General features: G+C 37.1%; 1 protein-coding gene across 1 annotated transcript in view; it reads left to right on the top strand.

Annotated features, from left to right (window-relative positions):
* Positions 1-16315, top strand: part of COL24A1 (collagen type XXIV alpha 1 chain) — a 131531-nt gene that overhangs the window by 42693 nt on the left and 72523 nt on the right. The window contains exons 8-17 of the mRNA XM_029284689.1: positions 1653-1697; positions 2794-2847; positions 5171-5215; positions 6422-6475; positions 7222-7266; positions 11322-11375; positions 12129-12173; positions 14640-14693; positions 14783-14827; positions 15234-15287. Of these exons, the coding sequence (XP_029140522.1) occupies positions 1653-1697; positions 2794-2847; positions 5171-5215; positions 6422-6475; positions 7222-7266; positions 11322-11375; positions 12129-12173; positions 14640-14693; positions 14783-14827; positions 15234-15287 (495 nt within the window). The remainder of the gene's footprint in view (positions 1-1652; positions 1698-2793; positions 2848-5170; positions 5216-6421; positions 6476-7221; positions 7267-11321; positions 11376-12128; positions 12174-14639; positions 14694-14782; positions 14828-15233; positions 15288-16315) is intronic.

Raw genomic sequence — 16315 nt, 5'->3', positions numbered from 1 at the left:
GGGCCGGCCGCACCGGAAATAGCCCCTCCCACACCGGAAATAGCCCCTCCCAAATTTTACTTGCATTCCTGTTCTCTAAAGGGGCGGTCCTAGGGTTTGATGAGGGCGTGGCCAGGTTTGAGTTCCGCCACCTTTTCTCCGAGAAAAAAAGCCCTGCATAAAAGTATTACACCTACTGCCTGATAAGCAAGGACCTCTATCAGCTGCAATGTAATGTGTCTTTACCTTTACAGACGAATTATCACTAGCATGTATTTCCATTGTTAGCTGTTAAAACCCTTTAGAATAACCACCAAAAAAAGAGTTAGATCTCCTTTATGTACAAGAAGAGGAAGCGAAATGTACTGATGGATGAATATGGACAGTGGAAAAATATTTAGGAACTCCAAGAATGGATATTTATGTTTACATGTGAAGGATTTGTCCTTGCTTTTCAAATAACCCCTTGCTTCATTCCTCCCTTGCTTTATTGATACTGAATTTTAAGAAACAGGTAACTAGTTACCTCTGTATTGTCAAGCTATCATCACATAATTCATTTTACCAAAAACTTCCCCCCAAAATGATAATAGAATATTTTCAGATGCTTTCAAAAATACTGTCCTCCAGATCAAACTGTACACATGGATGATTTCATAATGGCCGTCTGTAGGGGCTTGGAAAATGGTTAAATGTGTGTTGTGATCTTGCAGTGCCAATGCCTACCCTTTTTATACTTCTGTTGCAATTATCTAAGGGGTGGAGCTCATATTGTGAAATTATGTTTCATACTTTTGATAAATTCTCAGCTTACTGTTTCTGGTCAATGCCTTTCTTAATTTAGACTTGAATTTGTATTATTATCAGCCCTAAATTGATCTACTCCAGAATGAAGATGTGGGTTATAGATGGTTGTTTCTTCCTTCCCAGGCTAGAACTGAGAGGGCACCCAGCCAGCTTCCATTCCTGAGGGAACTATATTTCCTCACTCCTGGTCCAGCACCTTAACCATTACACTACACTATCTCTCACCAGTTAATATACTGTATATTATGGGATTTCCCTCATAACAGTATATAGTATATTTCCCATGATATACAGCACATTTGATTAGAAAGTTTCCCAGAACTTTCTAATTATTTTGAGTTATTCAACAAGTTCGCATCAGCTATCTTACTGACATGCTTCTATTGTCATAAGAACAAAATATTTCTTTTAACGTATAAAAAAATAGTTCTAGCAAATTTACTTTTCTAGTTAAATTCTTAGAGCTCTGTTGAGTAGCGTTTCTTTTATAATCAAATTAGCTTCTCAAGATGCTCTGAAAAAGATTTGGGATTGGAAAACTACTTCATTTATATACAAATTTGAATAATTATAAATGTATAATTATACGTTGTACGTTACATAAAACAAATCTACATCTGATATCAGCCAGGTGACATATTAGAAATTTTAAAAAGTAATTGTACTGAGATAAGGATTTCTCTCTGTATATATCAGTAATATTTTCCGGTCTTACTTCATGTCTTGAAATTTTGCCAAGTCTAAAAACTAAATTTGGCAAAATTCTCTTGGGAGAGACCAAAAAAAATCTGTTTATATGGGGACATCTGGTAGTGTTTTAGACTTCAGTGCAACATTTGTTTTTTGTTTTTTTTATATACCTGCAGGGTTTAGTGGGATATTCAGGACAAAGAGGGATGCAAGGGGAACAAGTAAGTAAAACAATCATGATTTGATATGCCATGTATTAATCCCAAATATTTAATAAGCTCTTCATGCTTGCTTGCTTGGCTCGTTGTCAAATGTCTTTTGTGTGAATATGGGCCAATGTTTAATCCTGCACACCAGTTTAAATCTCACATATCAGAGAACCATTGCTAATCAGAATAAAAAGCAGTGAGCTGGAGAGATGGATCGCTAATAAATTGCTTAGATATTTATGGCTTAATGATTCAGAAGAAGGTAATGTATCTTGCAGCATTTTAAAAAAATGAAAGCATGCCCAGCTGTTAACAGGTTTTTGGTTGATTTCCACTACGTACAAAAACATACGTTAATTCATTAAATTTAAAAAACATACTAAAATGTCCAAATGTTCTTTTGGAATAACAGAATAGTAGAATTTATGTAAAGTAATGTAGTAAGTTATAGGCTACCTCTTGCTGTTAAAAAGAAAACTAGAGGAATTATAACTATGTCACTATTCACAAATCTGTCATTACTCCCAACACTCCAGAGACTTTTTGAGTCACTAAAAATAAGCATTAGCCTCAGCTTTTGAATTATTTCATTAGGATATTTGATGAGAGTTGGAGTTGATGGCATTCAGTTGTAGATGACCAACGCATTGATACTTTCATTCCAATCTAAGTAGCAATTATACAGCCATAGTTAGCATTAGTTTGTGCACCCTGCTTACAAATCTCACCCTGCTTACAAATCTCACTCTTTTCTCTAAAGAAAATTTACAGTTTCTTTTATTTTTTTCCTATACTCTACAACAGGCATGTCAAACTCATGATGTCGTGTGATGTATCGGAAATTTTTCCCCTTTGCCAGCAATGGGGTGGGCGTGGTTTTGGCATGATGCATCAGTTTGACATGCCTGCTCTACAAGTTTTCTAAAAAGACCCTACAAAATGGCCATGCTCTTTCCCTCATTTTGAGTTACATTCTCCACTGCTTACTTGAGTTATGCTGCTGCATACAGAATATGTTTTATGTAAGCTTAAATGAAGAGTAGACTTGTAATGAATATTTCATACTTACATAGATGATTAAACTGTATTCTTTGTCTTCTCAATTTAGGGAATTCTAGGAATGACTGGCAACCCTGGGGCTCTTGGTTACCCTGGCAGGCAGGTGCAGTAACTATACTTCAAACCTAAATTACCAGAAATTGTATTTTTTTAAAAAATATATATACATCAAGATCTCCCTACCTAATTTAATTTGTAGTTGTATCTTATTTAATGTGTGTAGTTTGTTTNTTGTCCCCAACATGCTGAGTCTTCATTTTACTGACCTTGGAAGGAAAGAAGGTTGATTCAACCTTGAGCCCCATCAGTATCAAACAGCAGGCTGTGGGCAGAGTTTGCCTGTAATACTGCAGTTTAGCCACTGCTAAACTGCAATATTTATATTATTTGTACTAGCTACCCAAAAATATCAGAATCATAAACCAGGGTGATTCTGTGTGATCTACGATTCCAGCTTTGGGCAGAGCAAGCAAGAATTGGTTTAGGACAAGCCAGGATTTTTTTTCTTTATTGGCAAATTCTTGGCTTGTTAGATATTCCTATGGGCAGGTGGAATTGTGAAACTTATGAATGATTGATAAAGCCAGAATGTTCTACAATTATTGTTTTGTGCAAACACAAGCATAAAATATTTTAGTAGATAAAGTGTATACTATTGAAAGAGAATATTTGTAGCTCAGGGTTGAAATGATTTCAAAGTATATACTAAATAAAGTTTTATCTAAAGGGTATAGAAAATGGCAAAATCCTAATAATATTTCTAGAAGCTGAATGGAATATTAATTAACTTTGGGCACTTCTCTTAAGCAAAATGTTATTCAGACTGCTAGACACTTAATCTAAAACATGACTGTTTCATGGAAGAAGCTAGATCCTAAGTCAGCACTGTTTTTTAAATGTGTTCTCAAGGGCTGTATTTTCACAAAACAATGAACATTCTCTCTAATAAACTATAGAAGTGTCATAAAAGCTTCGTTTTCATTAACAGAGACTTCAGTTCAGAATCTAAAAGCTATGCAATATACATTTTTCCACTCACTAAGTTATCCCGAACAATACAGTTGAAGGGAAACCATGCTGTTATCAAGATTTCATTCTCAAAAAAACTTCTAGATTTAAAATGGAAACTCTCCCAATAGTATAACTGAAAAAAAAGCATCATGTTAAGAAATAGGTATGTCAAAGTTGCGGTTTTCATTACATGTGTATTAGAAACCAGTGCTGATTTAACACAGATGTACAGTAGCTATTTAACAAAAAAAACTTAAGAAATAAGAATTAGCACTGGAGTCATTTTTGCTTTTTCAGTAATAACAGTGATGAACTACAAAAAAGTGCAATGAATAGACGATGAGAGACAAATGCATAGGAATTAACAGCTGTCTTGTAGGGTGATGTCTTTATTATGGTACTACAAAAACACAGCGAGTATACTTAGAGCCCATCAGAGTTCTGTCCTCAAAGGTAAGAAAGAAGTCAGGAATTTAAGCTCCCAGCTGCATAAAAAAGCTTTCATATGATACTTAAGGATGAACAGCCCCTGGTGTTGCATTAATCTTCTTCCTCAGGGGTCTTCAAACTTGGCCCTTTTATGACTTGTGGACTTCAACTCCCAGAATTCCTCAGGCAGTGTGTTGGCTGAGGAATTCTGGGAGTTGAAGTCCACAAGTCATAAAAGGGCCAAGTTTGAAGACCCCTGTTCTTACTGATCTTTATAGAGAGAGAAAGGAAAGTTTTTATAAAGAAAATGGAAATATAATTGTCAGGATGCCTTATAAAATACAATGCATGTGACTGGTGATTGCATAAAAAAGCCCTATGGTTTTCTCATGGCTCTCTAAACTTCATGTTGATGAGGTTTCCTTTGTGTACTTTATATATGGAAAATAATTATCCAGCCTGGCTATCCAGATGCCCAGATTAGTTTCAACTTTGTTTTGGGCTTCTGTAGCAATAGTTAAATAATAAACAATTATCATGGACATATGGAATTAAAACTTTACAATACTGTTTCATAGTTGATTCCATAACTCAATAGCAATATGCTAGCCATTTTTAAGGGGCAAGAATTTAAAAGATTTTGGTTGGGCATATTTGGTATTATATTGATTTGGAAATATATGGAATTGCATCCAGATTTTCCTTTATTAAAAATTCTTGTGAAACCCTATTAAACCAAATATGTTATTGAAGAAGTAAGAATATTTGACTATAGCAAAAAAAGGAAATAGTACCCATACCAAAGGAATTATGTATCTTTTACAAGCCCTCTGAGAGCTACATTATATGTACCGAATGTTGACTTTCACAGACATGATTTCAAAAAGCATGTTACCAACATTGCAAAATTAATAACTTTAACACCTTTTAAATATATTGTTTTCTTGTTTGAAAAATAATGTAAAAGACATGTTTTCTTGTGCTAGGGTTTAGCAGGACCCGAAGGTAACCCAGGCCCTAAAGGTGTAAGAGTAAGTAAGCATTATATGCATGGCTTTTTTAGCTCAACCATAACGTAGGGCTAGAGATATTTCATGCAGAGTTATTTTTTCCTCTACTCACTGATTAATTCTGATTCATAAAATGAGTTTCATTAACATATGGAATTTATTTTCATCCCCATCATCTCCAATCTGTTCATGTTAATCCTTCAGTTTTTGTGTTCGTGCATATGTGAATAGAAACCTCTTTGTGCCTGAGATACTAGTTTCATATTAAATCCTGATATACTAGTTTTATATCAGAAGACTACATAAATAAAGGTGTGCTTAGATGACACTATTCAGGCTCTGCCTGCGACGTCAAATAAAATCAAAACCACGGGTAGTCCTCGACTTATAGACTACTTTTGACCCAGTTCTGAAGTTACGACAATTCTTCCCATAGTCCTACGACTGCATTTTGTGTGCTCGGCAACCGGTCCACATTTACAGCCGTTTGCAGCATCCTGCAGTCACATGACCATGTTTTCCAATGCTTTTGCCAAAACCCGACATTTACTTCCATTTTTTGGCAAAACGAGCCCAGTGTGAACAATTGGTTCGCTTAATGACTGTAGTTATTTACCTAACAACTGCTGCAAAAGGTCATAAAATTGGTTTGGTCATGTGGTGAACTCCTTTATGACCATGATCACAACTTACTACTGTGACAGGTAAGCTCTATTACGGTCATAAGTTAAGGACAGGCTTGTGGATTTCTGACATAAGCCTGTTACCTCAGCTTTCCCAATTTAAAATTCAAGCTACTCGGCAGGCACTTATTAGGGAAAATTGCTTTTTACTCCTGTATATTATCCTAAATATAGAATTAACTCTCACCCTGAATTGTGAATCTGCTAATCAAGCTAAAAGTATCTAGGCCATTTATGTATTTATTTTACATGTCTTGCCTATCTTGCAAGACTGAATTTGAGCAATGTATAAACAACAGCTACAACAATAAACCATGATGCCCAGGGTAAACAATACATCTCAGTTTTTAAAAATGCATCTCAGCAACACAACTTGTCTGACATTCTGGACCACTTAGACCTATTCCAAACATTTTGGAAACAACCTGGACTGCAGAAATCATAAAGTTTGTGTTTTAGTTGTGTTGGCAAGTGTAAAATTTGTATTTAATGTGTTGCGGAAGAAAGTTCTCATTTTCTTGTTTTCTTATTTATAATTCCAAAGGGTTTCATTGGACCTCCGGGAGTGGCTGGGAATCCTGGACCTGAGGGAGAAAGAGTAGGTTTTATAGAATATAAGATATGTCTTTATTCATATTTTATGGAAATTTATGCTCCAACCCTGTTGAATGATTGTATTATACATGTATAATACAGTATGAAAACCTATCTGAAATGAGCAGATAGATTGTTATTTGAACTGGCTGTAATAGTTATATTATCATGCCATTGAGTTGCCACCCATGCTTGCTGGTCTGTTTCCAGACTTCATTTCTTTTAAAACTTTCAACAATTTAAGGCCAGCTTATATGAAGAAGTTTCTCTTCCCCTGGGAGACCCCTCTGTGATAATCTTCATTGAAGTCTAAATCTAATTAAATAGTCATAGTGTCATGATCCATATAATTGTTTAATCTATTACAACTGGAATGCCTCGTGATCTTATTTCTAAGTATCTTTGGTATCCTTAGTTACTGTGCTCAGTATAACTAACTATTCACTAAACAGAAATGTGGGTAATCATAAGAATTAAGCATGAGCTTTAAAAATACCACCTTGAATATCATTAAGGGTCCAAAATGGGCAAAATGAAAAGAAAGTGATCAATACTTATGAAAACAAATGTGAGTAAATTGAGTCATCTTTGCTCATCCGAAACTATTACTCTTGAAGGAAACTCAGTGTAGCTCTAATTTGGTAGTGGTAGTGTTAAATATAAAATGAAAAAACAATGATAGCAAACTACTGTATGTCTCAATAAACCTGCAACTTCTATTAAAAATTTAAATGTTATTATTTTTTTCAGGGTATTCCAGGCTTACCTGGAAAAAGAGGTATAAAAGGGAGAATAGTAAGTGGCTAATATTTATTTCATTTTATGGTATCATGTATTGATTGACAGCTCAGTTTATTCAGGTTAGACTTATTTCTAAATATAATGAACTTCACTGGTGCTTCCTGCAGATAAAAAATTATAGGATTATAGCATAAGATTGCCAAAATTCTGGGTTACCAGTAGATGGCAGCAAAGCAACACAGAAAACTGTAACTCTATACTGCCAACTAATGACTTGTTCAGATTTTTGCAGCCCTGATCTGGTCTCCCTATTGCACCTTAAATGTTCTTTGTATATTCTGCACTATAGGAGTTAAATACTATTTATTTATTTTTTACCCTTACATGAATTCTAAGTCAATTTGTAAGAAAATAAAGCATAACTGGAGGAGATGGGCAGAAAGAAATGTTCCATAGTGAATTCAATGTGTTAATACTAACTCAGTGCATTTGAATTATAAAATTATAAAATCTTCTTCAGAAACAACATTGATAAGTAGTATGTGTCTTTTTCTTTGGGAGGCAGTTTCAGAGAGGTGCTGCTTAGTTGAGGAATTAGATACAGAATTAGTTGAAGAATAGATGTCCTTTAAAGAGGATCCAAAACTGTTACTTCCTTCGATGTCACCACTCCCTTCACCTCAGTTGACATCGATCTAGGTAAATAAACCATTCACCACTTACTCACTAAATATCATACCCATAAAGATGATGCCACTACAGAACACTCCATGTCCACAGAAACCATTATGAAACTCCTGGATCTATGCCTCAACACATACTTCAAGTTCAATGGGAAAATCTACAAGCAAGTACAAGGCACCCTGATGGGATCACCCATATCAGGCCTACTAGTAAAAGCAGTCATGCCATGACTCGAATCCATAGCTCTATCCACTATCCAACCAAAATTCTGGACACACTACATCGATGACATCTTTGTCATCATCAAATGCTCCCAAATTGAAGAATAATACCACCTACTCAATAACAGATTCCCTGGGATCAAATTCACATACGAAGCGGAAACAGACAACAGACTCCTATTCCTCAACATGAACATAAAGAGACTAGACAACAGAGAACTGGAAACATGCATCTACCGCAAATCTACACACGGACCAGATCCTCAGCTTGGCAAGCAACCACCCCACTGCACACAAAAGAAGCTGTGTCCAGACCCTCGTCAGAAGGGCCAGGACACACTGCAGCATCACAACACTAAGAAAAGCAGAAGAGAAACAGCTGCTCAATGTCTTTCTCCATAACAGCTATCCAAAATACTTCATATTCTGACACACCACAACCACCACACAAAAACTATACATAAAAAAGGTGTTGGAAATGACGGCCAGGATTCTCCAACCCCTAGGAATAGCAATAGCCCACAAACCCACAGCCACACTCCACCAGAAATTATCCAGAACCAAAGACAAGATACAGAAGGATGAAAGAAACAACGTAATCTACAAAATCAACTGTAACCATTGCAACCAATTTACGTGGGACAAACATCATGTCCATTAAAAACCAGGATCCATAAACACTGGCTGGCAGTCAAACACCTCGATCCCAAATCCTTAATCTCTACCCACACTGACACCAAACAGTACCAGTTCGATTGGAGCAACACAGAAATCATCGGTCACGCTACCACCCGCCATGCTCGTGAGTTCATTGAAGCCAGGCATGCCACAAGCAATTCCATCAATGGACACGTTGTCCTACAAGTAGCCTATGAACCCCTCAGAATTCAAATCAACTGGACAGCCAATACTGACCCTCAACCAACCCACGCAAACTACCCCCCAGCAGTTCACCTCCCAATGACTCTGACCTGATGTAAACTCCCCATCCCAAGACCCATCACAAGACTGACTGATGACTCAAAACTGACCCATCACAAGATGCATCACAGATCCTCACTTGACACGCCAACACCTGAAGCCCTTATAAACAAGGACACTGACACTGACATCCCATAAACTCTGCTAAAGATGTTACTTAACTTGGTAATGAAACGTTCAGAAACCAACCCACAAGCTCAAAGAATGTACCTTCATCGTCACTCTTGTTTCAGTTACAAATTTCCTGGTGATTGCAGAAAATACATGTCTGATTGTCTATATCACCTATCATGTAGGAATCTTTCTCTGGAAATTTTCTTGTATTTTGTACTGCTTATATTTTTGCAAGAATTTCGCAGATATTAGCTTTAAAATTGCTTTAAAAAAAAAAGAGATTGCTTCTGGGAAGCAATTTGGAGTATTTGTTTTACTAACGCCAATGAAGGGGTAAAAGACTTCAGTACTTTTATCAATAAGAAATTATAATCCAAATACTAAATAAATGTTATGCTGAGATATTTTATTCTTCCAAACTTGTATTTTTCTATAGTATGTGCATTACATTCCAACTGGCAAATTTTAGTATATGTTAAAGTTACAACCACCTGGATTATGTCTGATACATAGATTTTGCAAACTTTGTATTAGGCCAATGGGATAAAGGCTTTTTTATAACTAGAAATTATTAGGATAGAAAATGCTTAATATATTTGATTACCTTTTGCTGTAACTACAAAAACAATGCATTGTCACTTCTAGTAAAATGTGAATAGGCTTCTTGAGGTAGTAGCATTAAAGTTGGTGGCATCTAAATTCCTCAAATAATTGCAAAATGTACTAAAAGTAATTTATGTGTGTAATATATGTTTGTATGTGTGCGTTTGTAAAGTGACAAGTAAACATTTGGACATGTGGAATTAATTGTGGCTGCTCGGGGAACTGAGCATTGGTTTTTTTAGACTTTTTAAATGAGTTAAATTTGACAATCAAAGTATTGCCTTGATATATTAGTGTCAGCCAGCCAGGAGAAACCACTGACCTTGAAGTACAACTGGTCAGCATTGCTTGGTATTTTTGGTGCTATTTTAATCCTTGCTCCCATGGACACAGATTTCCTATTTGGTGAATACAACTTGACAGTGCCTTCAGAACCAATCTTTATCACCATTATCTTCTACTCAAAAGCTGGCCCTATGTTTTCAATGATTCAAATGCTTAGACATGCTAAATAAAAGATAAGCAACTTGAGACGACAGAATCCCCTGCACTTCTTTTTCTATGTCCCCAAAGCTCTAAAATAGACATAATGGCATTGAAATAAAAAGCAGATGTCTCCCAACAAATTCCAAGTCTGGCTATTTAGAGTTCCACCTATTTTGAATCATCGTCATTCCCATGACCACCACAGTGACCACAGCACTCGGCTCTGCCAGAAATACTAGAACCATGTCTCAGCTACCAAAAGATAGCCCTGCCTAGCCTGAATATATTATTTGACTAAAGGATGGCTGTTGTCCGAATGCTCCATTAAGCTAAAGGCAAACGTTTCCCCTGTCCAGCCTTATCTGTCTCTAGAGAACGGTGCTTAGTTGTGTCTTAGTCAAGGTAGTCAGTGTTGTCCAAAGACACTTCTGTGGGCAGCATGACTACATGCCAAGGCGCACAGAACACTGTTACTTTCCCACCAAAGTGGTACCTATTTATCTACTCACATTTGCATGCTTTTGAACTGCTAGGTGGGCAAGAGCTGGGGCAAGGAAGGGGAACTCACCCTGTTGTATGGCGCTCGGGTCTCGTCCTGGGCTGTCAGCTTTCCAGCTGACCAGCTCAGTGTCTGTAATCACTGAGCCAGCACACCCCTTAGTCCATTAAGTTACTGTAATGAATCAAAAACACTAAAAGTTTCATCCTGAAGCTGCTTTGAAATACATACATGTATATGGATAACCCTAGTGATTTTTTTTAATACTTAACACAGCTGAACTTCAAACTGGTTACAGTAAAAAGCATTTTATGTTGGATGATATGAATGTTCTGTGGGTGAGCTGCCTGACCATTCACGCATGTCAGATTTTATGGGAAGCTGCTGGAACAAAAACACTCAGTACATTCTCCTGAAAAAAATATTTGCATTTTCAAAGAATTCAGAGAATAAGAATATAATTGTTACCAGGTTATTTTTATTAGCATTACAATGCTTTTTTTCCCCCCTGTTTTAACCAGGGATTGCCAGGTGATTTTGGAAACAGAGGCCCTCCTGGTCCTGACGGAAGTCCTGTAAGTATGATGATTAATTCATTAATTAGTTAGTTAATTATTTGATTGATTATTTATTTATTTATTTGATTTTTATCTTTATTACTTTTATGAGAAACTCAAGTGGCAAACGTACTTAATACTCCTTCCTCTTCCATTTTCCCCATAACCACTATGAGAGAAAGGAAGAGAGAAAGAGCGTGACTGGCTCAGTCATTCAGCCAGTTTTTCATGCCTAAGGCTTGCCTCCTGGCTTCTAGGCCAGCACCTTAACCTGTACATCAAAACGTGTTGATGTCATATGTTTAATAAAAATAACTTCAGTGTACAAAATGTAACCCATTTTGTGTCCTTTTCCTACCTTCAGAATGTCAAAAATTAGTGGAGCCATAAATTTTGCTTTTTTTCTGTTTGGGTTTTTTTTTTAATTGCTGAGGGCTTGTAGAGGTCTGAGGTATCCATTTCAGTTCCAAAATCCAGTCCCTAGACTGTGATCTGCCACGCAAAGGAGATTTTCCCTTTTAACTTAAAGAAATTGCATTTCTGACAAGAGACAGTACAAAAGAAAACACTGAACTTGTAGATAACAGGGGACAACACTTTTGAAAATAAGATGCTGAATTTAGAAATGTCTCGGTTTTTTTTTAAATCTAGCACAGTTTCTATAATTTTCTTGGGTAGATTAACTATGCAATGGATTGTTCCTATGTTTATTTGAATCATATATGAAGAAATATGTTTATTTTCAATGGCTTTAATTTAACTTTTTCAAAGGGAAATGTTGGTGGTGTTGGTCCTCCTGGATTTCCTGGACTTAGAGTGAGTATAAATTGTTTGTCTGAGAATAGAATAAAATAGAATAGAATAGAATAGAATAGAATAATAACTTTATTGTGACTTTGTACACTAATCGGCATACATTAAAATGAAATTTCATTTGCATACAGCTCTCAGAGGGCCACCACCTCTGATATACACTACATAAATATGACATAAATAAATACAGAATTACGCATATCTATATCTATATAAATAACAATGTAAGTGTTCGTTTGTTCAAAATCTTAAATCTCTGAAAGTTCTTCACCGATTGCTTTGAAATTTTGACACAACGTTGCATTCGAATACGCGCATGTTTTTATATACCTATATTATATAGATGTCACACTTGTGACAGGTAAAAACATGCTTTTTTTGAAAAACAGCGCCATCTGTTGGACATAAAAGCAACACATGCTTTTACCAGACTGAGCCACAGCAACGCATGGCCAGGTACAGCTAGTATATTATATGAGAGAAACAACACAGTCTAGTTTGGATTATGTATACATGTGCATGGCGAGAAAAACGAATCTTGTGAGTTTACCAGATGGATGGCATAGAGAACAAAGCTATTACAGAATCGGGTAGTCCTGCTAGAAACTCTTCCTAAGCTTAGGTTAAGTATTTGTACAATTTGGTATAGGTACGTGTCATATTCAGACAATAGTAATTTACACAACTCTCTATAAAGATACTTTCTATAATTTCATGCAGTTCTTTCTTTTTCTTTGAATTCCTGTACTAAGCAATAAATAAATGACTAATTTGAATCTTGGCTATTTTAGTTTTCTATAATGCATACATACTATAAAGCTGGGTTTGTGGCCAGCTGTTCCACTGATAAATGGCTTCCGTCTCACTACAGTTGTATAAGTTTCAGCAAGACTTGTATAAATAAGAATAATATACCATATGTGACCATATGGACAAATTTATCAAACAATTAAAAAAATTAATTATGTTCAGTATTCCATTGGTATTTTATTTAGACTAGTAGCAAAAGGCCTTTTTCTGAGCTGCTATCTTCACAAAGCCTTGCTGGATCTGATTCTTTTGAAGAAATAAGGAAGAAGCATTTCCGCGAAATATTTTACGAAGTTTCCCAGGAGTTCTGAGTACAAAAGATGACAAACATAATTAGCAATTGTTCATGGCTTAATATCAAGCTGGAAGAATTGTCAACTGTCATTCAACATATCTATAAATTACTTGGATGAGAGTTAGAAAATAAGATTACTAAAATTGTATTTGGCACAAATATAGAGGGTAAGTATCCTAAAGGTGCTTTTTCAAGAGCAACTGGGCTTTCCTGTTTTTTCTTTGAAGACGTTTCACTTCTCATCCAAGAAGCTTCTTCAGCTCTGACTGGATGGTGGGGAATGAAAGGACTTATATTCCTTGCAGACAGTTGGTCATTTGCATTCTTTTAGAGAGTCATTGAGACCACTTGGAGGTTTATCTGTGTCGTCAGGGTTACATGAGTGGTGCAAATGGGTGTGGAGACTCCTTGGAACTGCTGAAAGGACTGTGTTGTGAAGCTGTCCTTTCTGCAGGATGTTTTCTGCCCTGTCTCCCTCACTGTTGAACACAAGCTGTTGGGGATGAGTCTGTGTTGTCTGCATTTCAAACTGAAGTGCAAATGATTCCTGTAGTCTGCAGTTTTTCTGGTAACGCCTTCATACTCCTGCACCATTCAAAGGGTGTTCATCCCAAAGTGCATAGCTCAGTGGTTCTCAACCTTTTTAATGCTGCGACCCCAACCGGTCGTAAGTCGAGGACTAAACCAGTCATAAGTCAAGGACTAACCCGGTCGTAAGTCGAGGACTAACCCGGTCGTAAGTCGAGGACTACCCAACCGGTCGTAAGTCGAGGACTTTCCCTGCCCAGGAGTGCCGCGCATGCGTGGTTCCGCCCCCTGCGCCGGCCAAGGCGTAGCTGGCAAGCGGCAGAGACGGAGCAGGCCGACCACCAGCTGGCCCAGCCCAAGGGAGGTAAGACACCTGCCGGAAAAGGGGAAAAATGGTGGACAAAAAAATGGCGGACAAAAAAAATGGCGGATAGCTTTGCTTGGCGACCCCCGTGAAATGGTCGATCGACCCCAAATGGGGTCCCGACCCACAGGTTGAGAACCACTGGCATAGCTAAATGTCTATGGAGATTCTCAGTCATCTGGGTCATGATTGTCCCAAAGGTGCTTTTTCAAGCGGCAGCACCGATGTTCTCTTGTCAGGTAATTAAACGTACGCAAGCAAACAGCCACGCTCAGAGGCCACCAAGGACTCCACAGTTCAACTCTGAACGACAGATATTCTTTTCTAAATTAACTTTAGGACAATTCAGTATGGATCAGGGGGAAAAAAGCAAGCAAAACCTCTCAAATTATTTTGAGAGCATCCCCTCAAAATAATGCAAAGAGACATCAGTTTATTCGTTACATCTTCTGGTTTATTCATTATATTTTAGGGTATTGTGGGAAAAGCTGGACCATCTGGACTTCTTGGGATTCCTGGACCTCTGGTAAAGTATTGTAGAGCTATTACAAAATCCGGTCGCTACTGTAAACAGTGGAAAGAGCCTTAAATGCTGTTCTTCTTTGTTCTCCATAGGGTCTTCCAGGGAGTATGGGGCAACCTGGATTGAAAGGTGATAAGGTGATCTAAATAGTTTCATTATAAATATTTTTAAAACTTTGAATCTTATCTATAAGAACTTTTTCTGATTTTGTAAAATAAAATCATCTGAATTTTATTTGCCAGAAGCTGCTCATGTGAGATTCCTACTGAGATTTTAATGATTAAAATTATCTGTTTCATTAGCTGCTCTAATTATTAGAGGCACTGAGGTTTTATATAGATACAAAGACACATACAGACATACATGCAGAGAGAGAGAGAGAAAGAGCAGGACAACATATTAGCCTCTAAAATAATAACAAGCATGTTATTTCTGTGTTCATTAAATTTTACAAAATGTGCTATTTATAACTCTCTTATATATTTGAATGTACTGTAATATAATAATATGTTGATAAAATTATATCATATAATGGCTTTGTAGGGTGAACAAGGCATTACAGGAGAGCAAGGAGAGGTGGGGTATCCAGGAGACAAGGTAAATTCAAAAGTGCTTCATTTTATAAACTTTATGTAGAGTTTACAGTATAAGTTGTCCTTGATTCACGACCCCAATTGAGTCCAAAATTTCTGTTGCTAAGCGAGACATTTGTTAAGTGAGTTTTGCCCCATTTTACGACCTTTCTTGCCATAGTAGCTAAGTGAATCATGGCAGCTGTTAAGTTAGGAACACGGTTGTTAAGTGAATCTGGCTTCCCCCATTGACTTTGCTAGTCAGGAGGTCACAAAAGGGGATCACATGACCCCGGGACACTGCAACCGTCATAAACATGAACCATTTGCCAAGCATCCAAATTTTGTTCTCGTGACCCTGGGGATGCTGCTACGGTCTTACGTGTGAATAACAATCATACATCTCTTTTTTCAGTGCCGTTGTAACTTTGAACGGTTACTAAAGGAACTGTTGTAAGTCGAGGACTACCTGTATGTACTCTGCAATGTCCATTCTTTCAGTCGCATCAAGTTACTGATTCATGACTGCTATAATAACCTATACTGTGTCTGAAACCTTCAATTGGGTGAAATTGGAAGGTATAGAGCACCAATTATTGAAACAAAGTCAAATAGGTTAACTTACAGAATGCTGGGATTCATGACTCCTGTGGGAACGAAATGAAATTTAGGAAGGCTTTAGCTGCTTCAGTACTTTGTTTCCCAGAAACCTGTAAGTTACATGGCGCAAGGAAAAAAAGGAGAGCCATAACTCCATTCTCTTTCCCACTCTGGCCCTGGCATCCAATCAGCCGATGGCAAGGTCTGAATGAGTGACAGTTGGGTACTTTGGAACCGAGGTTGATATTGGAAATTGCTTAATGTCAGCGGATAGCAAAGGAAGGACTAGAGAATGACTCAGATTCGTATTGAAGCACCTTGACATTTACAGGCACCTTTCTGATACATATAATCGATCAGAATAGAAGTGGAAGGGATCTTAGAGGTCTTCTAGTATACCCCTCTGGTCAACCATTTCAGACAGGTGGCTGTCTGAACTTCCAGTGATGAAGC

This window comes from Protobothrops mucrosquamatus, unplaced genomic scaffold, assembly GCF_001527695.2.
Source record: "Protobothrops mucrosquamatus isolate PMUCROS unplaced genomic scaffold, P.Mucros_1.0 scaffold841, whole genome shotgun sequence".
In the NCBI taxonomy this organism is placed as follows: Eukaryota; Metazoa; Chordata; class Lepidosauria; order Squamata; family Viperidae; genus Protobothrops; species Protobothrops mucrosquamatus.
The sequence above is the reverse complement of the archived record's forward strand: the minus strand, read 5'-3'. Positions and strand labels throughout refer to the sequence as shown.